Here is a 23866-nt window from a genome sequence, read left to right on the forward strand (position 1 = left end):
GTGGACAGTACTCTTGCAAAATCATGTTTTCCTATAAGATGGAAGGGAAGCATTTTAGAGTCATGCCTTCTCAGTCATTTTCAAATAATTTAGCTAATTGTCTTGCCCTCTCCTTTCTGTATGTCTGCGGAATCTTGCACAATGCTATGGTTTTAATCTCCCTTTCCATATAAGCCCTTGGGAACAGAAATAATATAAAAAATGCTGAAAAAAAAACAACCCAGGGCTGAAATTTCTGAGAATATGCATAGCCAGAATGTAATGTTGAACTAAAGATACAACAGCTACACGAACATGTTCCGCCATTTCATTGCTTTTTCTTATCACATGATTTGCTGGAAAATGCACATAGACTTCTTAGAACAAAATGAGGGTGGTTGGTGTCTTTTTAAGATGTGTCATTTTCAAAAATGGCATTATCGCATATGATTTTAATTTAACATACTTAAGGAATCCACACAATCCTCCTGAACACAACAACCAAAGTGATAACCTAATAGAAAATGTGAACTACAATAAATTCCTGTGTAAATAGCATCTTTTCAAAAAGATGACAATAAGGAAAGCTTGTTTTCTTTGATCAAGTAATCTTATGCACATTGCGTCATATGGACACACCATAATTTTATGTAGAGGAAGTATTTAGACATATGTCTGATCTTAATGCACATTAAGGAAATTGGACCAATTGTGCTTGTTTCCACTGATGGATGAGTTGCCTAATATTGGAGGCATTCCAATAGAAGCTGGTCTGGTCAGGAAGGTGGTAGAGATGATTCATATTTCAGAATAGATAAAATCACCACTGTCAACCCATATACCTTGGAGATTTTGTGAAACTTCCAAAAATTTTGTCCTGAATAAGCATCTAACTTTTCCAAGAAACCCTCCTATTTCTCCAGAGCAGCGGTTCATAATCTTTCTCTTTTTTGGGCATAGGGAGGGCATGAATGTCTTGGAAGATTGCTAAAACCACGTGCCCCCTTTCAGAGTAACATTTGTTGCCTATAGCCATAATTGAAAGAACTGGTGGATTTCAATTTGAGTTTAATAAAGGAAAAAATATCATTTTAGTTTGTAGAAACTCTGAAGTTATCCACAGTCCCCTTTGGGAGTCCATGGACTATACATTAAGAACCCCACATGGAAGCTTTCAAGCAAAGCTTGAGGGTTGACTTGAGATCTATTTATTTGTACCTAATGGAGGGTAAAAAGGCCTTTTTTCTTCAATTTACTACTGGGAGGCTGAATTCAAATATAGCTTGTTACGTTCATTATTCTTTAAGTTAACATGTAGTGCTTTTTCTTGAAAGGTTTGAACATTTCTTGGGTGGTTCCAGCCTTCCTCACAGTTGCTTCTCAGTCCTACCTAAAAATGAATGGCTTTACCAAAAGACACAAAGCTTTTCAGCTGTTGTAAATAATAATGATCAAATTGCTGTCACCATGGAGAAAACTTCTCTTTTATCTTGCTCTGTGTTTTTCATGAGTCTTAGAGGAACTCAATGAAGTCATTAGCTGTCAAAAGAGATGCTAAAGAGAGAACTTTGTGTCAGTTCATTGAGAAGAATGCTAATACCATGTTAACGGTTTTCGATTTGAAAATTACTGGTGATTTGTTGTCCTAAAATGCCTTGGTGGTGAAGACTGAGACTTGACACAGTGACAATTATCATCAGTCCCTCCTGATGGGTTACTATGGCAAAATACTATAGCTTTTTTCTGTCACATTTGGTGGCCAAACTCATTCTGTCTTGTGTGGTGTCAAAATCAAAGCCTACATAGACAGATATGATAGATAGCTGCTTCTACTAAAGACTGATAATTAAATTGGACTTTAATGTGTGCAAAGCATTTTGCACATATTATTTCATTTCATTCTCCACACAATCCTGAGTTAAGTGTTTCAGTTATTCTCCTCATTTTGCAAAGGAGGAAACTGAGGCTTAGAAAGGTTAAGTGACTTGCTAGGAAACCCATAACTAGGAAATTTTAGAAGCTGGACTTCGACTCAGGTCTTGGTGACTGAAAGCCTAACTCTCCATTGACCATGTCATGTCTCATGTCTCTTGTTAATTTCTTACCGTTCCTATAATAAACCTGTTTCTAGTGACTAATATTCCCATAGAACATGTTTCCTGAGGGCAAGGAGTATTTAATTTTTGTCTTTAAATTCTAAATAGGACATACATTACCTTTCCCATAATAGGCACTTAGGTGTTGAATTGAATTACAACAGAATTTTAGAAAATTACAAGATACACACACATGTGTATATACATGTATACACATACCTTATACTTGTATATATTAGTGTCATTTTTCACCAAAAATTTTAATATTTCTCGTCTCTGGGGAAAGCTTCACTTATATGGTACATGTCTTGTCAACAGTTTCTTCTGAAGAATATATAACATCATTGTTGTTGGATTTTTCCCCTTTTCCTATTTCTGGTCTACCACAGGAGATCACAATTTAATATGTCAGAAGAATGAGCCAACTTTTTTTTTTCATTTTTTTCTTTTTTTTTTATTTTATAAACCAGTGTGTGTATTTTAAGTTGTTGGTGTCTGTGTGTGTATACGTGTATGAGAGAGAGCCTTTTAAGCTCTATGGAAGGTAATAAAACAGCAGGCAAGGGTTTTCCTGAGATTAACATTTCTATTTTAACATTGCCACCTACTGCTTGCAATGCAGAGCATTTGTTCCAAGTCCACTGCATCACATAGTCAAGGGACAGTGCCTGTTTTCTTTAATGCTGTTGCAGTTATAAAAATATTTGAATGTCTGGGTCAGGTTTAGACACATTCAGCCATATTTATATTTTTCTCACTCTTCATCAATCAGGATGACATGTGGCTTTTGATAAAATCTGAATGACTCCTGTGAATGGGTGTTAGAGATTTAGGATGATTTAGTATCATTATTAATTCATAATGTGGGGCGCATTCATGTGGTTTCCATCCTGGCTTCTTATGCAGCATTTGCTGGATCAATGTTTCTTACAAGCTTTACTTGTATGGAATCTATGTTAAAGCCTTGCTTTTGCTGAGCCCTAGGAAAGCATGAAGTTTTAAAGTAGATGCCATATTTATGATTAAGGCATTAATATCTTTTTTCCTTCTGTTACGTGATAGCTGCCAGGGTAGGAGACAAGCATTCTGGCAGGAGCAGGCCTAGGAATAGCACAACCTTAATGAACAGCGGAGCCATGGGGTTCTCATCAGAGAGAAGAGGCTGCCATAGATCATTTGATAGCCCAAGCAAGTGGATTTAGTCTCAGAAAAGCCTACTGTTTGTTAATCCAGGGTGGTCCATCAAGAAGAGTGCTGACTACATTCAGCTGACCTGGATTAAGACCCTAGCTCTGTTCTGTACTGTTCTCTGTGAACTGTGGCAAGTTATGTAACCTGCCTCGGCTTGGTTCCCTCGTTTTAAAAAAAAATGAGATGGTCTCTGAAGTTCCTCAGGGCAGGTAAATAGTGCAATGGATATAGAGTGCTAGTCTCAAAGCCTGGAAGACCTGAGTTCAAATCCTCCCTCAGACACTATCTAGCTATGTGACCTTGAGCGAGTGACTGAGACTTGCAAATGGAATTTGTTGTTCAGTTGTTTTCAGTTGTGTCTGACTCTTCATGACCCCATTTGGGGTCTTCTTGGCAAAGATACTGGAGTGGTTTGCCATTTCCTTCTCCAGCTCATTTTACAGATGAAGAAACTGAGGCAATTAGGGTGAAGTGACTTGCCCAAGGTCACACAGTAAGTTTCAGAGACAGGATTTGAACTCAGAAAGATGAGTCTCGCTGACTCTGGGCTTAGCATTCTAGAAACAATGCCACCTGGCTTCCCATCTGTTTTTTCTTATCTGTAACTGAGCTAATGATAATGCCTACATCCAGGGTCATTGTGAAGATTGAATGAGATGACATATGCGAAGGATTTCACACATCTTAAAGCCCTATATAAATGACACCTACTACTATTGTACTATTATTATTCTAGCTCATTATTGGTAAATTCAAAAGACTAGATCACTAGGAATAAGTTGTATATAACAGAAATTAGTACTTTCATAGACAATTCTCTGTGTTTATAGGAATGCCCATTTTATATGGTGTTCACTGAATTCAGAATATTCCAACCCCTTCCCCAAAACACATACCAATTAGAGTCATAGCATCTGGGTACAAATCTTAGCCCTGCCATTTACACTAATACCCATCTGACCTTGAGAAAGTCATTTTGCCCTTTTGGGCCTCAGTTTAATCATCTGTAAAACAAGAGAATTCGACTAGATAGTCTCTGAGGACCCTTCCAGTTCTTACTCTAGGATCCAATCAATGATCTCTCAGTAAATCACAGCCTTTCATGTTCTTTCCCTTCTCAAGCAGTGTGCTCTAGCCAACCTTGAGAATTAGACATTCCCCAAACTCATAAACCCAATTCCCTCCTCTCACAACACTTTCTGGAATGAGATCCCTTTCCATCTTCACCTCTCAGAATCCTTATCTTCCATCAAGCCTCTGCTCAGATGTCAATGCCTCCAAGAATTTCTCCCTGATCTTCCCAGGTATTAGTGTTTTTCCTCCTCAATTTTGTGTTTTACTTCCTTTTGCACAATATTTTAGTAGTATACATGCTCTTTAAGGAGAAGCATTGTTTTCTCTTTGTCTCCCAACTTGTAATACAGTACCTGGTACATAGTAAGCACTTAATAGATGTTTATCTACTGACTGAGTATCCAACACAGTGCCCACCAACTAGTAATCTCTCAATTTATTTTTTAATATGAACTTCATTATCTTCGAAAGCAGGATCCAGAGGCACCTAAGATTTCCCACAGGGTTTTACAGAGAACTTCATTGCAAGAATTACTACTGTACCCTTCAGAATGAGGAAGACTTTAACTGTGAATGTTTCTTTTTAAAGAAAAGTTGCACCAAAAAATAAAGCACCAGTAGAGCTTGGCAGAATGATGGTACTAGTAATAGACTTTAATGAAGGGCAAAGTAAAATCTAAAGTTAAAACAAATGCTTTCAAGAATGTTGAGCACCAGGGGCGGCCAGGTGGCTCAGCAAGTAAGAGCACCAGCTCCAGGGTCAGGATGACCTGGATCAAATCTGGGCTCAGATACTTAGCACCACACCCAGAAATAACTGGCTGTGTAACATTGAGCAAGTTACTTAACCCCGATTGCTTTAAAAAAAAAATGTTGAGCACCCCATTCCCCATTACCATGGAGCACCTTTTTCTTATTATATTTTTTAATTTCAGGTTTTTTTAAGGGCAGAATTTTCTTACTTTAATTTACTTTATTGTTTTATGTTAAATATTATTTGGAACTTCATTGTATCCATATCTAAACAAAGTAAAGTGAAGACTTTTGAGATAATTACCCACTGAAAAATGAAGGTAATTATCCCTATAAAATTGTCCTAAAAACAGCATTGTTTAAAAATCCCAGATAATTGATGCGATTTACTTTTTATTGCCTTAACTATCCAGATTATTTCTTCAGTCCATGGCTTTACATGTGTAGACCTCCATTGTTTTTTAAGCAAAATACCATTACAACCTCACATCTATGTAGTATTCTGTAATGTTGTAAAAGCACTTCATGTGTAGTCTCATATTACTATGGAATTATTTGCTATTTTACTATTAAAAATTCAACCCTCTGTATATGCAAATGACATTACTGATCAGTTATAAGTAGGAAATGAAATCTGAGTTGTAGTTTTTTCCCCTCAGTAGTGGTGATGGATTTTAACTGAGGTCTACCCATACCTCCTTACTCATTTCCTTGTGTGAACAATGAAATGCATTCACAAGAAGTCAGGGTAGGGTAGAAGGTAGCATTGGAAACTCCACTGGGAACAGAGCTACTCTGTTTTCTCTGTATTAAGGTAACTGCCCTATGTAGAACTGAACCCATCTGAGTTTTAACTTTAGTACTTTTATGATTTAAAGAACAGAAATGTCTTACTGAAAAATTACAATAAGTATTTATGTTCTGAAAGTAGTTCTTCAGATTTTCATCAGAATTTTCTAATTTATCATTATAATAGTTCTTTTATGAATTTAACATTTTGGTTCCTGATCTGTCTGTGATAGAGGGAACTCATGGTAAGAAAAATCCTCCTACCAAGGCAGAGTGGGTACCTGCTTGGGTACCACTACTTGGTACCTACTTGGGTACTTATGGGGTAGAATTAGGGTTTTAATTTTAGAAGGTTTCCTGAGGTGTCATCAAGCAACTTGCCAGGATTCCCACCCCAAAATGTCTCAGAGGTAGAACTTGAAGCAGATATTCTGCACTGAAAGCAGCTTTCTCTAAGGCATGGTGACAAACTGACCTCCTTTGCATAATTTTACTTTTTGATCTTCAAAGCAACCTAGAGATGTATCTCACATAGGCATTATTGTTTGGTCTTTTTTCAGTTGCCTCCAAATCTCAGTGACCCCATTTGTGGTCTGTTGGCAGAGATACTGGAGTGGTTTGCCATTTTCATTCTCCAGTTAATTTTACAGATGAGGAAACTGGGGCAAACAAGCCTAAGTGACTTAGTTACCAAGGTCACATAGCTAGTAAGTGTCTGAGGCTGCGTTTGAACTCAGGAAGATGAGGTGACCTCACCTCTGGCCTAGTGCTCTATCCACTTGGGTATTATGATGCCCGTTTTACAGATGATAAAATTGACAATCAGAAAAGTAAAGTGACTTTCCTATTTTAAAAGAGCTAGTAAATATGTATGTGGAGATTTGAACTCAGTCTCTCCTGACTTTAACTCTCCATTGTATTAATTCATGTCCTATGTCTGAAATTGTCTTGCCTTGCATATATTTGTCTGTCCTTTGGAAATGGACTTTTTTTTAGTAGAACCCGTATACTCAGTGGTTGTTGACATTAAGGGAAAGTGGAGTGTAAGGGAGAGTGCCATGGAGAGGTGTACCATAATATAGAGTACCTTTTTGAAGGGACAGGAAGGGTAGTGATTAACCCTGAGACCTCTGGTTGATTCAATTACTATTCAGTGATTTTAATGGTCTTAGGTCTTAGGGGCAGTAGGTGGTACAGTGGATAAGAGTATTGGGTTTGGAGTCCAGAAGAATTGAATTAAAATCCATTCTCAGATAGCCGTGTGACCCTGGGCAAGTCACTTAACCCTAGTTGCCTTAGTTTCCTCATCTGCAAAATGAGCTGGAAAGGAAACGGCAAACCACACCAGTATGCCAAGAAATTTCCCAAAAGGGATCATGAGGAATTGGACATGACTGAAACACTGAACAACAACAAATGGGTTTAACTAATGTGCCCTACCAAGTATTTCCATATCCCTGTATGCTCCCCCCTATTTTGACTTTCACTTTTAAAGGAAAGCTAGAGGAGATTTCAGCTTGCAAGTATTACAAAAGGAAGCTTTTGTCTACTCACAGGATGGGTTCAGGACAGATACTCACACAATGGCCCTTTTCTTGATGTCCTGCCAGATTTCCTAATCTTGACTTTGGTGGTGTATATCCAAGGGATAAGAATCTGAGGTCTGTTGTTTAGCACAGCTAGATACTTATAGACTGTCCACAAGGGGATGTCTATTACTAGGAATTGTGGTGGTGGTTTCTGTTAGTGGAAAGTCAGCTCTTTAGTTTTACTGAGCTGGGAAGACTTCAAATTCTAGAAAATGGAAAGAAATGTTCGTATTGGAATGTAAACTACCCATAGAATGGAAGAGAAGGATTTGAAGCTGGAATTTCTGAGGTGAGCCTGTGGTATCATAGCAGTATGTTTGGATTTGCTGAGTCTCAGGCTTATTAAATTTTCCTTTGTATTCAAATTCTAGCTTGTCTGCAAGATGAGCAAAATGTTTAATGCCTCTCTTTCTTTAGTACTTTTAGCTGAAAACAACAATAAAGCACAGCCCAGATTATCATAAAATTGGGAAAGAGATCCCTCATTGGGTTTATGCAAAGGAAAGAAGGTAACAAAGAAGCTATTTGTCCTTCAGAGAATGATAAAGTAGACCCAAAGAAACTACTATATAAGAGTTAATACATTAAGGATCAGAGGAAGAAGACAGGAATAGAGGTGGAGTTGGGGGCTCCCTGCTCAGAGGCATACAAATTGTCAACGTAATAACAATAGAGTATATTGGATCATGAGTCCAAGAAATAATAGAGTACACCTTAGGATTTGTCAAAACAAATAATTCTTATGCAGAAATCTGGAGGGGTAGCAAATACACTGGATGACTGGAGTCAGAATCCCAAAAAGCCCATGGTAGGCTATAGTTTGGGGCCAAATATAATAATATAAAACTTAATAGGGACACGTTTTAAATTTGGTTTAAAAAATTAATTTAACAAGTACAGGATTGGAGGCAGCCCTCCTTGGGTGAGTAAAAAGGGATATCTGGAATATTTTTAAGGACTATAAGCTAATAGTGAGATATGCCAACCAAAAAAAGCTCACATGTCCTTGGGCTGCTTTAAGAAACATTGCTTCCTGCAATAAGGAGGTAATAAGTAGTTCCTGTGTATTCTGACCTAGTCATTCCACCTCTGGAATATTATTGTCAGGTTTGAGTGCCATAAATATAAATTCCCTGGAAGGTAATTTCTTTACTTATAGAGCCTATTGGACTAGATAATCTCTGAAGTCCTTTAGAGCTCTAGATCTATGACCCTAGGAGGAAGGGCATTGATAATGGGAAGAATGTCTAGAAAAGGGCAGTCTGGTTGGTGAAAGGCCTTAAGTCCATGCCAAAGAAAGATTGAAGGAACTGGGGAAATTAAGAGGCAATCCAGAAGGAAATTGTAATAGGTGCTGTCAAATATCTGAAGTTTTCCATGCAGAAAATAAATTAAACTTGACCTTTGGGCTGTACAGAATAGATCTGGCAGCAATGAGTGGAATCTACAAAAAAGAAAAATTTAAGTTTGTTATAAGGGAGAACTTCCCAAGAATTAGAGCTATCCAAAATTGGGAAGCCATCCCAGGGATAGGGGTTAAAGACTGAAGTAGAGATAAATAAGATTATGCCTCCTACCCCAAGACCCAGAATTGGAAGAAACCCATGGGAGTTCACTAAAGTTGCCAGTTATAGAGAAAATGTTAATAGTAGTCATATTGGAGTCATGACATTCCTGCAATTCACCTTTAAGAGCCTGCATTGGTGGGACACAGAAAATAATTCTCTGGCAGCCTATACTGATGGTTCTGTCAAAAAAGGCTTGATCAGGGATTGTTATTTTTTGGTTGTACTGAGGAACATGTGTTGAGAAGGAAGAGGAAAAAATCTTCCAGACAGCTACTGCCAATAGCTCACAGAAATGTACTCCTGGGAGAGGTAAGTGCAAAAAAACTGGCAGTCTCACTTAAAGAGTCTAACCATCAGACAGGAGAGTGGTACTGACTGGTTCCATCCAATGTAAACCATATTTGTTCAATCTTGTTACCTGAATTAATACAGAAGACTTAATAAGTTAAGATTGTCTCCATTTTGACAATTCAAACTATTCTTTAGTACCCAGGCCACAAACAGATCTTGAGGTAAAACTATGTAACCTTTACACTATTTACAAAAATGTCGTGAATGTCTACTGAACTCTTATTTCAGCAGAATCTTAATCCACAGTCTTTGACCATATATTTGCTTGTTTTAGCTAGTATTTTTAAAAGTTTCTTAGAGTAATAAGTTTTTTTTAAAGAAAGATATGTATTTTATTTAAGATTTTTAAAAGTGGCATTATTCAAAACTAAGTGGGGCAGTAGATAGAGCATAGGCTCGGGAGTCAGGAGGACCTGAGATTTTGGGTCAATATAAATAAATTGTTTCTAACCCTTCATATTGTCCAAAAATAAAATGTGTTGATTTTTTGAAGAAGTGAATTCTGTCTCCTTGAAGGTATTCAACATATAAAGGGCCATTTTGGGGGCTTCAGTAGGGGGGATTCATACTTCTTATAGAATATAAGCTCCTTTTGAGTAGTTACTTGTTTGGTTCTTTATTTCTTTCTTTTCCTTCTTTCCTTTTTGTACCCAGTGGCTAGCACAATGCTTTTCTAAATGCCTATTGATGGATTCTTAGAGTGGTTTTGATGAGAGGACCTCTGAAGTTCCTTTAAACTATAAGCTCCTTTTTTAAAATTCTATTATTCTAGAAGAGTTGATTCACATAAATATCCTTCCAATTTTTGTGTGGAGGACTATATTAGGGGAATTAATAAATTCAAAGGTTTGGGGTCTTCTGAATAAAACTGTTGATTTCCCTGGTCCCCTGATGTCATAAAAAGGACAATATTTGGAAAATATGATAATAAGCAATCAACCTCCTCATTTAAGTGTGCTTTCCTTTTCTCACGGGCATAGTTTCATCTCTGGGCATTTTTTTAATCAAGGCTTTGATTTCATGGTCACAAATATTCTCCATGATTGCTAGAAATTACCAAGGCTACATAGATTATTCAATGATCCATGTCTGCCATTACAATCTGTAGCAGTGAACCATAAATTCAGCACTGTCTCCGTTATTCTTGTATGTGATGACATGAACCAAAATAAATATTGTGGCCTTCCTTTCTCTCTTACTATTTTCTAAACACTCATGATCCTTACCTCATCACCTCACTCCTTTCCACCACACACACTTGCTGTATGTAGCTCTCCAAACTTTGATGATTTTTCAGCTTAAGCTTCTTCAGTGGGCTCTGTTTTCCTTTAAAAAAAAAGTCTACAATTCAGCAAGCTTATGTGAATTCAGTAGATGATTGATTAATGGGGGTAAGGGGCAGGCAAGGATTCATCATATTACTTAGGTCCTTATTTTGAACACACTCTCCTCCAAGATGAAAATGGCTTTTTTTGCACTTTAAAAATTGGCCACAGGGATGACCCCATTAGAAAACAAATTATCCCAGAAGAAAAGTAAATAGAATTCTGGGTTTGAATACTGACTAACTGTGGGGCCATGGACAAATCAGGTAAGGGGACTTTTTCTTTATGAAGTGATGGATGCAGTGTACTTTGGATGTTCAAAAGTGAGTCAGAACAGCCTTGTTTATGCCCCAAATTTTCAGGCTTTGTATTGTTTGCTTTTGAGTGTGACTAAAGGTATGGATTTAAAATTATGGAATGTGGCTTGGAACTTTTAAAGATTTCTCCCATTTTTAATCTTTTCAACAATTGGGGCCCATTTCAAAATACTTCATTCAAAATAATGGTTTTGTTTTTTTTTTTCTATCTTGTGGTTTTTAGTGTAAGTAAGCTTGAGGTATATATTTTATTGCACTTAGCAGTTTCCTAGGCTTCAGTATTTAAAAATCTAAATTTGCTTTCTTGTTAAGGAGTATTTTGAGCCTGTCAATTAAATATTTTAGACGGAAACTCTTAACATGAAAGAAAATCTTCGTGTCAGAGCCTTTATAACCTATCCAAGTGGAAGCCAAAAACTAATTTGGGATTTGTGGCATTCACTAATTTAATTCCAAGTTATGCTTTCCCATTTATTTCCATTATGTTGAATTTTCCAAATACATTCTGTGATAGGTATGAGCCAGCATTCTATGATAAACTAGTTTGTTTTTTTAACATAAAAGTATCTAAATACAAAATTGATTAAAATTCAGTTTACAATATGACCAATGAATAATTGTAATTTTAAAATTATCATAAATAAGGGACTATGCCTTGACTTTTATCCAGTCATTCTGGATTTTTCATTTTTCTCTATTCACATTTTTACTCCTGTGACTTTTTGAGTTAATCTGAAAATTAATGCAATTTTTGTTGTCACATACCCAAAACCTCTGTTTTTCTATTACAATTTGTGTGTATGTATGTTGGGTATTTGTTGAGAGGGACTGGATCTGTATGAGAGACAAACAAGTACAGCTATATATCTTCCATTTCTCTGCTATGTATTTTCTCTCCACTTAGAATCCATAGAATTTAGAGAAGTATGGAATCTTCAACATCATTCTCTCCAATTTCCTTATTTTAAAGATAAGGAACTTGAAACAAAGAAATTCAGTGATTTTCCCTGGGGGATCTCCAGTTGCCCTTCCCTAGAGGGATAAGTAGTGACAAACCTATTTTTCTTACCCTTTCCCCTTCTATTTCATAGGTAATTTGATCCTTTGATGTTTTAATCATCTGTAATCTCACTGATATTAGTGTTCTTTTCACCAGTGCAAGCCATCCATACTCTTCTTTCTATGTGACTCTTATCCCTTGATAAATCCTTTACTAAAGATCCATTCATGTGCTGGGGCCCGTTCCTCTAGATCTTTTAATGTGGAATGGCTACCAGTGGGGCACATAGACTTTCTACAGTTTATCTATTCTTTATTCTTGTCACATATATATAGATATGTGTCACTATGAATATAGTTATTCCAGTCAATTTCTAGACTTCATAATTTCTAATACAGTGCAATTCTCATGAAAATTTGCCTTTTATAATTCTGAAGTTCAGCATTCAAATGTTCAAAATTAAAATATCTATGACATGACTTTAAAATGCAGGTGGGTGAGGGGCAAGGAGAGGCACTGCAAATACCACTGATGTAAGATAGTATGGTCTCTTCTTTCTCTTATAAGTTGTTACATTTACAGGTACTATTACTTACTGTGTCAGGATTAGATTCTGTTGTGTAAAATTGTTAGCTTTTAAAAGGCAATTGGAGATAACTGCTCACTGCCCAATATTTACATATTTTAAAAATTGTTCAAAACTTAAAAGTTTTCATGTCATTAAAAAAAAACTCTAGACGAGAACTGTCCATTAGCAGATTGATTTTTGAAACAATAAAGTGCAGATACAAATGGAAGTGATTTTATATGAGTAGGAAAACACCTAAATTATTGTATATGCTGTGTAAAACTCTTTCTAAGTAGCAATTCAATAGCTATATCTTTTCCTTTATCCACATGCTTTTCTTTTCTGGGGGAAAATACACAGTAACAATCTAACACTTCATATGTTCTGTTTCTGTTGCAGATCGTGGCACAGTACAAAAAGTTGTTGTTCTGCCTACTAATAGCACAGCTAGTGGAGAACTCATTTTGGAAGAACTGGAAGTCTTTAAGGTTTGACTCATTTTTTTTCTAGCATATTGGATTGAATCATTTAACTTTACAAACTTTTGAAAGGATAATAACTACTTGATAAAAGAGAAAATAAATGGGTGTTGTAATGATTTTGAAAGAAGAAAATATTAGATAAAATAAAAATAGATTGGGGATTACTTGTGGAATCTTTTCCCCTCGTCTCCATGTTTCAAATTATCTAAACATTACTGGTTGCATTTTCATTTTCCATCACCATGCTGTGAAAAATTGTTATCAATTTTTTAAATCAAAAAAGTCATTTTTTCAGGCCTTATCAGGAAAAGGCTTTTATCATTAGCAACATATCCCACTGAAACACAAACATTTGAGTATCTCTGATTGTTAGATAAGTGCTCTGATTTTTAGCCAAAAAACAGAAGGAAAACAATTTTGTTTTCACTTGGTTTTATTGCTCTCAATTCAAGTGTCACTGAAACTAAAGAAGACAAATGTTGACTCTCAGAACTGCACATACTATCTTCTTAAAGGATTTCAATTTCTCTGCAACCTAGCCACTGATGTCCCCATCACTGATAGTTATTGACAGAGAACTTCTCTGTGGAATAGGATACCTACCCATTTATATTAAAAAAAAATCTGACAGTTAACTGTGGGGATAGATAAAAAGATTATCAAGTTGTGGCCAGTACCATCAAGGAGTTTTAGTCTTTCAGTTTTACCTATATGGAAGGAATGCCACAGGGAGGATAAAAAGCCATGCCCTGGTTCAATAGAACCAATCAATGACTTAATAAAAGTAACAATCTCCTGTTTAAACCATTAAGTTGTGGTGGTCAGTTAGACAGCTGAAGAGCTGCCTCAAGTGCTACATTATGAACAACTAAAATTATTGTTATTAATTTTGTCTAACCTTTACTTATATTGCAATTTGCAAAATATATTCACATTCCTTACTTCATTCCACACCCAAAACAGTCCTGTGAGACGGTAGATCAGGATTATTGTCTCAGTTATATAGATTAGGAAATTAGGAATCAGAGAGTTTAAGTGATTTGCAGGGAAGCTGGCCCCTCTGCCACCGAATCCAGAGGTCTTTAGTATGGTCAATATTCTTTTCCCAAAGAATGAATTGATAGGAAAAAGGTCTCAAGACAGCATTTTTAAAACTTAAAATTTGAGGGAAATGAGAAATTGACAAAATATAACCATACAAAAAATATTGAAAATCTGCCTATGTTTGTCTGGAAAAAGGTTATTTCTTGGAATTATTCTTTTTAATATTTCTCTTTGGTTCAACTATATCATGAAACATTTATGATTAATCTGTTAAGTTAGAGCTCAGTCTCCAGAACAGTGAATGATAAATACTTCCATTTCCATTACCCTCTTCAGTCTTTTTTTTTTTTTGGCAAGACAAAGTAATTGTTGCACTAGTTTAATCAGATGTACTATAAATAAATATGATGACACTTTACATTCAACTCTGAAGTGACAACTTGTCTGGTGAAAGTAATATGAGTCTGTGTCCAGAACTTTTCCTAAGAAGGTTCTATTATAATATTAGCACTTCATTTTTTTTCTCATATTGAAGTGTCCTTCTGATAATCAGACAGTATTGTTAATTGACTGGGTTTGACACAAACCAAAACATATACATTGTAGAAGGATTTTCAAAGAAATATGAGATGTACTGCTTATGATCATGTGGCAACTACTTACAAACTGCTAAATGATTTGTGTCTTTGTTATCATTATGAAAGAATAAACTCTCTTAGAAAGGAAATATAGAAATGCATGGATGGGACATCAGTGAATAGGAGCAAATCTGCAGTGCTTTATACAGAAATGTGCAGTTGTGTGTGCCATTGATTGATACGCCCAAGTCAGAAGGCTCACTTACCTAATACAGTTACTATCTTCGGCCCAGTGTTTGTATCACATTTTCTGTGAACTAAAAGTAATTGGGTGTATGTGACATTATGTCACACACTTGTAGGGAAATAATGTATTTAAATGGAAACAGGACCTGACATATTCCTTAGCTGAGTGTCACATCAGCGTACCACTGGAAAATAAATGTAAGGTTTTTTTTAAAAAGTTCAAGTTTTCTCCTTTGTTTCCATGGGGGCAAAGGACTACAAACCCTCTCTCCAGTCTGTGAGCTGGAACTGAGCCTGGCTTACTTAGGTAAGGTTGGCTCAAATATGAGAATTACTGAACTATCACCAACAGTTTAGACGTCTGTCTCAAGCAACACCTTTCTGCACATCTCTAAGAGCTGCTGAAAAAGTGTTGGAGTGGCCTTTCAAGACCATTACATCATTTCTATGAGAAAAAAAAATGTCTTTTAGTATATACAACACCCAGGCACCCAGAAGGTTGGAGGCACAACGTAACTCAGCAGAAATAACCCTTTACCCTGTCAGGGAGTTGGGCATAAGCTACTGTACCTTTCTTCAACAGGTTTCAAGAGTGATTTGGGGGTTGTAAGTGATGCTCACCAAGTTCACTAATTATGAATCTGGCATTCACAGAGGTTTAAAATCTGAGAACATTACCCAGTTTCTTCCACTTGACTCCTGACCTCATTAAAGTGAGTCATTTCTTACAGTAGTTCATTGTTCTCAGCAAAAGGAGAGAATTAAGAAGTTTGCTTTAGGCCAACCTGTTCTTCAAACTGAACTTGATGAACTAAACCGAAAATACAGTGGAATGTCATTCCAGAATTCTTTTTGAAAGCTTACATCAAACCTGCAATTTCAGTGGTCTCACCATCCCGAGATTAGTTTTTTACTCTATTCCATTCATTTTTTGCATCTCTTTTTTTTTATTCTTTGATTTAGGGAAGGTCATACTCAGGCTAGTATGTCAGTTGAGGTTTGAGATTGAAATAAAATGAGATACTTGTAAATCTAGACAGTTAACAAAAGTTATTTACCCATAGCAGGCAATAGGTAGTGAACAAAGTTAAATCCCTCATTCTTGCAGTATGAGCAGCCCATCCACCTTTCTGATCATACATTTTCTAGATCTTCCTGTCTAGTTCATATATCATTTCTTGCACAAAGGTTAGGATTTGATACATGCTATTCCTTATTTATATATAGCAGAATTGATGGAATTATTCTTAATACTACTCTCCCCCTCCTCAGAGAAAATGCCTCTTTAATTTTTCATATATACACACATGTATATTATATGTAAAATTACCAATGAAATGAGATCATTACTTTAGAGCTCTATTTAACTATTGGTTTTTCTTTCAGAATAATGCTCCTATTACAACAATGAAAATTTCATCCAAAAAGGTAAAACATAACCCATATTTTTTTGTTTATATCATAAGTTTTTAAATATTAATGCAAATTCACTTAAATAACTTAATTATTCATTCATTTATTGAAGTACTCAGAAAAGCAAAGCCATACTAGACTGTTAACAGAAGCAAAGAATCTCAAGAAGCCTCTTAGACATATCTAATGTAAGCCACACCTGAAGAGTAATTCCCTGGAAGACATTCCTGACAAGTGGCTATGAAGCCTTTGTTTAAAGATTTACAGTCATAGTAAATCTGCTATATCCCAAGCTAGTTTTACTTTGGGACAGTTCTAATTGTTAAGAAGTTGACTACATACATAATGCAGATACCAGTAGGAAATACAGCCATGTTCCATCTCATTTGGAAAAGGAAAAGTTCTTATTTTTCTTCATGATTCAAACCAAATCTTACTTTAGACCATGAATGTTTCAGATCAAAATATTTTTTTTGCCTTGACATAGGAACTTGACTTAAGGAGCTCCCAGGTACAAAATTGCCTTTAACAATAGGTCTGTACCTTCTCTTGGGGCAATTAGGTGGTGTAGTAGATGGAACTTGTCTTCCTGAATTCAAATCCAGCCTCAGATACTAATACCTGTGTGACCCTGGGCAAGTCACTCAACCTTGCTCGTCTCAGTTTCCTCATCTATAAAATAATAATAATAAAAAAGGAAATGGCAAAGGACTTCAATATCTTTGCCAAGAAAACCCCAGAGGGGTCGCAAAAAGTCAGACATGACTGAAAAATGATTAAACAACAACATAGCTTTCCTGCAATTTCTGGTTAAAGAACTTTACCAAATTATCAATAAAATTAACATAGTTACCAGCTTCAAATTTCTAAATACAGACGCATTCACAATGAATACAAAGAACACAATTGTATTATTCACTTGGGGAACATGCCCCTTCTCTCTCTGTATCTCATGCTGGTGTATAACATCACCATGATATATTCACACATCTGATATTTTATACTACTTTTGTTAATAATTGCTTACTTTAGTCTACTGTTTCCTTGGTTACAAAGTGCTAGGCCAAGTTATTTCTTGACACTCCTATGAAATAGGTAGTTTAAGTATTACCCTATTTTATACCTAAATAAATTGAGACTCAAATGGGTGGCAATTTGCCTGGAGTCCTAGGAAATTCTACAACCAGGACTCAGATCTCAATCTTCTGACTGTGGGATATTGAGTGTTCTTCCTGGCTTGGCACACCAGGATCCACTCAAGGAGAGAGTTCCTAGGCACAAAATATCTTGATTATAGCTTTAAAAACTGTTTCCTCTTTCACTTTCCTACTTAAACCTAAGACTTAGGAACTAAAAGCACTAATCCAAGTCAAAATATTAGGAAGTAAGAGAAACCAGCAGATTATTAACTGACCTCTGAGCTTTGAAGGGTGTATTCCCTTCAGTCTCTTAAAGGCACAATTTGGCTGTGGGGCAAGAGAGAGTATGTTATTAGGCTTGAGAAACTTAGTGACTAACAGTGAGAGAAGCTGCTGTAATCAGAGGCCATTTGTATATGTTTTACATTACTCTTTGTTTTTTGTTTTTCTTTTTCCCCTCAATGAGGAGAACTATATTAATGCTTGAAATGTAGCATTACAGCTTCATCTGTTTAACACAACTGTGATTACATAATTTTACTGGGGCTCTTTAAGGGTTTCAGGCCAAACAGATGAAGAAAAATTCCACAGTGTGCTTTGTACTTTACACTTGACTAACTTTTATGAAGAAAAATAAATGGCATATACAGAAGTAAAGGTCTCATCTGTAAAAATGTTTGTGTGGTGCATGAGAAACATTTTCCCCAAGTAAGGAGAAGCCATTAGTCATCTTCTGTGCCCCAGGGAACTAATCCAAAGGCAGATTGTTCTTTTGAAGTCAATGGGAAACTCCTTGTTCAGCCCAGCTTGGTAGAAGGAGAAAGGTCCAGAGAAAAAATAAAAAAAATTGATATATGACCCTGGGGCACATTCATTTTGTATACATCTGCAAGGAAACAATAGTGTTGTTTATAGGGAATGCAGAAGTACTAAAAACAACACCTCCTTCAAGGTAATTGTGAACAATTACTATTTCATATTCTGAAATATTACAAACTATTTCTAGTGTCCAGCTTCATCAAAGTGCATAATAGGAAGATAAGTAGAATGTTTAATTGAAACTATTAAAATTTGAAGATTTAATTGAAGATCAAGATTTTATTGAAACTAATGATTTAATTGAAACCATCAAGATAAATAATTATCTAATTTGCTATAATACATTTTCCAACCTACTTGGTATTGTCTTGTTTCTTGCCTCCCCCCTCTCCCTTCCAACACACACCCTATGGGATCTTAAGGAGGATTTATAAAGTGTTAAAAGCATCCTATAAGATACCTGATGCTGCAAGTCCAGGAGCAGACTAGATGCACAGCAAACAAAGAGGAAAAAATGACAGTTTAGGGTAGGAAGCAAACCAAAATTCACTTACTTTTCATTAAAATATTTTAACAAGCTACTATATTCTGACATTTCATAAGAAAATTAAGAGGAATGATATATTTTTGCTGTCCCACAGACTGTGTTCACCTGGGAAGACTTCTTTGCAGGCTGTTGTCTGAGCAGTGGAATGTTTGATGTATAGTAATTTTATTAATCTAGCCCTGGACTGTGTGATCTTGGACAAATCATTTAACTTCTGTTTGCCTAGGAGGTAGTTGGATGACTCAGTGGATAGATAAGTCCGGGGTCGGGAGGAAGGGAGGAGAGAAATGGCTAATCTTTAGTATGTCTAAAATCAATTTTTGTTCATCTTTAAAATTTTAAAATATTTTCTTTGAACAGTTTAACTATATAATATGTGATAACTATTTTTTCTTTCTTCCTTATACTAAATACTTATAGTAATACTTATATTTCCTTATATTAAGTAATTCTAAATATTACATATTATACTAAATATTAAATTTATTATTTAAATTAAATATTAAATAATTCCTTATACTAAAAAATATTTCCAATCCTAACCCCCATTTCTTCAAGTTCAGGTGACTTACTGCTAAATTTAAAGCAGGAAGAAGAAAGTGAGTTTGTACCATGATAAAGAAAAGAGTTCAAAGAAATGACTAAATTTTAATTAAATTAAAATTAAGTTTTAATATATTAGTTCTAACCTGAAGTAGAGAACAATAAAATATAATATCTAGAAAACAGTAATGTTCAACATGGGACTTTGAGCATTTTTGAACAGGAAAAGTGGCGATGTTAGAGTAATATTAACCTAGGAAAACTGCTCATTTTGGCTATATACCCTTTGGTAGGATGCCTGATGGTTTTTAGTTCCAAAATGAATCCAAAGGTTTATAGTCATAAATTATAAAAGATTCCTGCTTAAAGTCTTCCTTTATGTTCCCCATCTAAAATGAATCATCTTTCCTTTAATAGCAACAGCTATATGTAAGCTCCAATGAAGGGGTTTCTCAAGTGTCTCTGCATCGCTGTCACATCTATGGAACAGCTTGTGCTGACTGCTGCCTAGCAAGAGATCCTTATTGTGCCTGGGATGGTAGTTCTTGCTCCAGATTCTATCCAACAGGGAAAAGGTGAGTTCTTACTGTTTCAACTCAATGCACAGTCCAAACATCTCGTTGTAGATATGGAGGAAGATATAATGTTCGGCTTTGATGTAGTCTTTGCCCTCGTGGAACTTTCCATCAATGAGGAAAATATGATCCATGAATATATTACTGTAAATCAACATAGTAAATAAGTGCATTTGTCATAAAAATATGTGAACAAAAGCATCATGCAAGGTTGAGGGGAGGACCATTCTTTAGTTAGAGTAATGGAAAGTTAATAGATTTAGAATCAGAAGACTTGGATTCAGATCTTGGCTCTAATACTTACTAATTGTATGGCCTTGGGTCTTACCTCAGTTCTCTTGGTGTTGGAGGTGGAACTAATGCCAGCATTCAGTTAGTTCAGGTCTGTTTTGGGGACAAAACAAAGCCCTTACTTGCAAGTCAACGAATAGTTACAAAAGAGGTTTGCCTCGCCCTAACACAGGAAACATACACAACAAGAATATAGACACCTAGCTTCTCTTGACACAGACCTTACTTGTCTCCATATGGAAATGCATATGGTCAGCAGAGTAAAGGACCATGACTCAGGATCTTCAGATACCCACCAAGTAAGATGGGCCCCAGATCCACATGAGTAGGACTTTTTTATTCCCTTAAGTGACCAGGATGCTTCATCAAGGGAAACAGAGTCCAATGAAGGAACTAAGATGTTTTTGTTGCTTTTTAGGGCAAGATAATAGCTGCTGTAAAAAAAATAGTCCAGCAGGGCAGCTAGGTGGCGCAGTGAATAGAGCACCAGCCCTAGAATCAGGAGGACCTGAGTTCAAATTTGGCCTCAGACATTTAACACTTACTAGCCGTGTGACCTTGGGCAAGTCACTTAACCCCAATTGCCCTATCTTCCCTCCTCCAAAAGAGCAAAAAGAGAAAAAAGAAAATAGTCCAGGGTTGTATCTCACTTGGTCTGTTTTCTTATCTGTAAAAAATGAGATTAAATTGTGTAACTTCTATGCCCCTTTCAACTCTAAATTCTGTGATCTCATTCATGATTGGGTGGATCAGTGAAGCCTTTCTTGAGAAGTTAGCTTTTAAATTTGATTCTAAACGATGAATACACATAATAGTGTTCCAAAAAAAGCATAAGCTAAAGCATGGTGACAAGAAAATACAAGGTATAGTTAGGGGCCATACAGTAACTGAGTGTAGGTGCAGAGAAGTGTATATGGAAGAATACTGGGAAGAGTTGAAGGGGGAAAAGAACAAGATAAAAAAAATGAAAATTCTAGCACAGGGTGGGGCAGGAGAGATAGGATGATGGCAGTAATGGAGGGAGATTAGTTGGTTGGCAGAGCTCAGATGCACTTTGGAGAGTTACTCCACATCCAAATTCTAAATGGAATGAGCAATGCTCATGTTTTGGAATGTGCCAGCAGGAAATGTGACTGCCAGGTACATGAGATCTGAGACATGGAGCACAGGGCTATTGTGTGTCCTTGACAAATTTTCTAAAGATAGCAGCAGTGATCCACAAAACATGCATCCACAGTTTGATAGCCTTAATAATCTCAAGTATATATGCAATTCTGTTACAAGATGTTTTATTTTTGTGGGGGATCTTTTTTGGGGGAGGGGTTGGTCAGGTGCTTTTCTTTTTAAAAATCCTCTCTATGTATTCTATGTTGCAAGTTGAACTACTCTCTTCCTCCTCTGCATTCCCCTATTTCTCTTTCTTATTGACTTTTCTCATGTTATGCCCTACATATGGAATATCTTCCCAACACCTCTCCTCAACTCCTGCTATTTTCTACTGCTTGTATCTACTCTTTGGTTTGAGAAGAAGAGGAAAAAAAGTAAGCAGAGAAATGGTTAGTTGCACTTGACAAATTCAGTTCACCCAGTCTGGATAAACTATGTTCTCAAATGCTAAACAAATTTCCACATCCTATGGATAAGATTGGTGTTTCAAGGACTGTCTTTGTAGCAAAGAGATTAGTTATACCTGTTCTGCTTGGCCACAGACAGTGGAGCTAGAAACTCTGGAAAAGTTGCAGTAGGAGGGTGTATTTAAGATTGACATAATTAGGAAGTCACTAAGAGTTTGAACTATCTAAAAGTAAAATATGAATTACTTTGGCTATCTTCATTGAGGGATCTTTAAGCAAATGATATAAAAGCATTCATCACTGATGTTGTGGAAGAACTTCTTGGTATTACATGAATTGGCCTAGAAGAGCCCTTCCAATTTCTAAGATTCTTTGACACTGTTGAATGTCTCGTCATTCTTTTGCCATAGCCTCTAGGTAATATTACTGAATTCGTCCAAATTGATAATGACCTTTTCCCTTCAGGCCTCATATAACTTTCTTTCTTCTTTTTTTCCTTGTATAGTAAACATATGTTTATGTGTCTTAAATACTACCCTCTCTAACCCCACTTTGCATGACAAATTTCCTCAGGGCCTTGATTTAAAGCTTGGTATCATTCAAAGTCTAACAGTGTGTCTCAACGTAAGGAGACATTTAATAAATATTTGCTAAATTGCATTAAATTCAAATATCTTCTCATACTGCTATGGTTGTAGTTTTTCTCCTCAGACTACTTAGAACCTAACATCCTTTTGTAGCTTCCCTACTAGAATCTCTAGCTGCCCTTTTAATCCTCAGCTGTAATACCAATTATCTTAATTTATCTGCTTCTCTCAGATTGCTGAGTACCGAGTATTAGAGAGAAAATCATGAAATCATAATTTAAAACATGAAACATATACAGCATAACCTTAGCTGCCATTTCCCTACTGCTAAACATCCCCTATATTCAACACATTTAATCTTTATCTCAGCTTTTACTGTTTCAACAATCTTCCCTCAATCCCCAACCCTAACTCTTCTCACACACTCATAGCAGAACATCTAGCCTCCTATTTCATGGACATCTGCATGGTCTGATCTTTCTCAACACTCCATTTCCACTTCTTAAAACTCTTTCATATCTTCCTTCATCCTGTCCCAAAAGATGAGGTCCAAACTCCTTAGCAAAGTTAATACTTCTGCCTGGATCTTTAACTCCATTTCTTACTACTACCTCTAAGAATTTTTCCTATTGATCATTCCCTCTTCCAAATATATTTTCAGGTTCTCCCTTGCATTTATCCACAAATATGCTGCTCAGGTCTCTAATGCCTCCTTAGCTCTTTGCTGTCTGGCTCCCACCCACTTGGAACAGAGCTAGGTGGATTCCAGGGTCAGAAATACTGATGTCATCATGACTACAAATAATCATGCACATGTTACAGGAGCAGAGCAGGACTAGGCAAACAAACAGAGATCAGCGCGGTTTCAGGAACACAAGGAAGACTCAAAACAGGATAAGTGAAAGCACACACACACACAAAACCAAACTAGTTTTATATGATGAATTTCTACTGAATGAAACCTTTCTCCTTGAGCAGCCAGATGGCCTCATGCCACTGAGGGAACTCTGACTTAAAATGTCTTCTCTTGTTAGAGAAAGACTAATTTTCCTGCGTAGAAGAGGTTTATAATCATCTGCATTGGTATCCAAAGATAAAACTGATTGGGTAACCAGGTGGGAGGTCTACATTCCCCATAGGTTCTTCTGAAGTAAACTCCGCATTAGGACCGCCTGATCTGATGGGAGATTCTTCAGCCATTTCATCATGAGAGTAGAGTGTTCGTCTTTGGTGGTCCGAGTTGAGGTACTGAGAACAACAACAACAACAAAAAAACAACATGGTGCATCCACTCTCTAATCAAATAATTTTGAGTACTTGTCAGTATTTTCAACCAAACCTGAATAGTCAAATATCAACCACCTGCTTCTTCAAATATAAACAGGGTGATGTTAGTATTTAAACTATCACTGCACTAATATTTGTGCA

General features: G+C 36.2%; 1 protein-coding gene across 3 annotated transcripts in view; it reads left to right on the forward strand.

The window, feature by feature from the left end:
* LOC138175878 (semaphorin-3C) overlaps nt 1–23866 on the forward strand; it is a 202055-nt gene that overhangs the window by 161924 nt on the left and 16265 nt on the right. For all 3 annotated transcript variants that reach the window (XM_069106514.1, XM_069106516.1, XM_069106513.1), the window contains exons 13-15: nt 13000–13088; nt 16337–16378; nt 19829–19986. In XM_069106514.1, coding sequence (XP_068962615.1) covers nt 13000–13088; nt 16337–16378; nt 19829–19986 — 289 coding nt within the window. The remainder of the gene's footprint in view (nt 1–12999; nt 13089–16336; nt 16379–19828; nt 19987–23866) is intronic.

Source organism: Petaurus breviceps, unplaced genomic scaffold, assembly GCF_028583685.1.
Source record: "Petaurus breviceps papuanus isolate PSGF00001 unplaced genomic scaffold, PetGlider_PUasm1.0 79, whole genome shotgun sequence".
Lineage (NCBI taxonomy): Eukaryota > Metazoa > Chordata > Mammalia > Diprotodontia > Petauridae > Petaurus > Petaurus breviceps.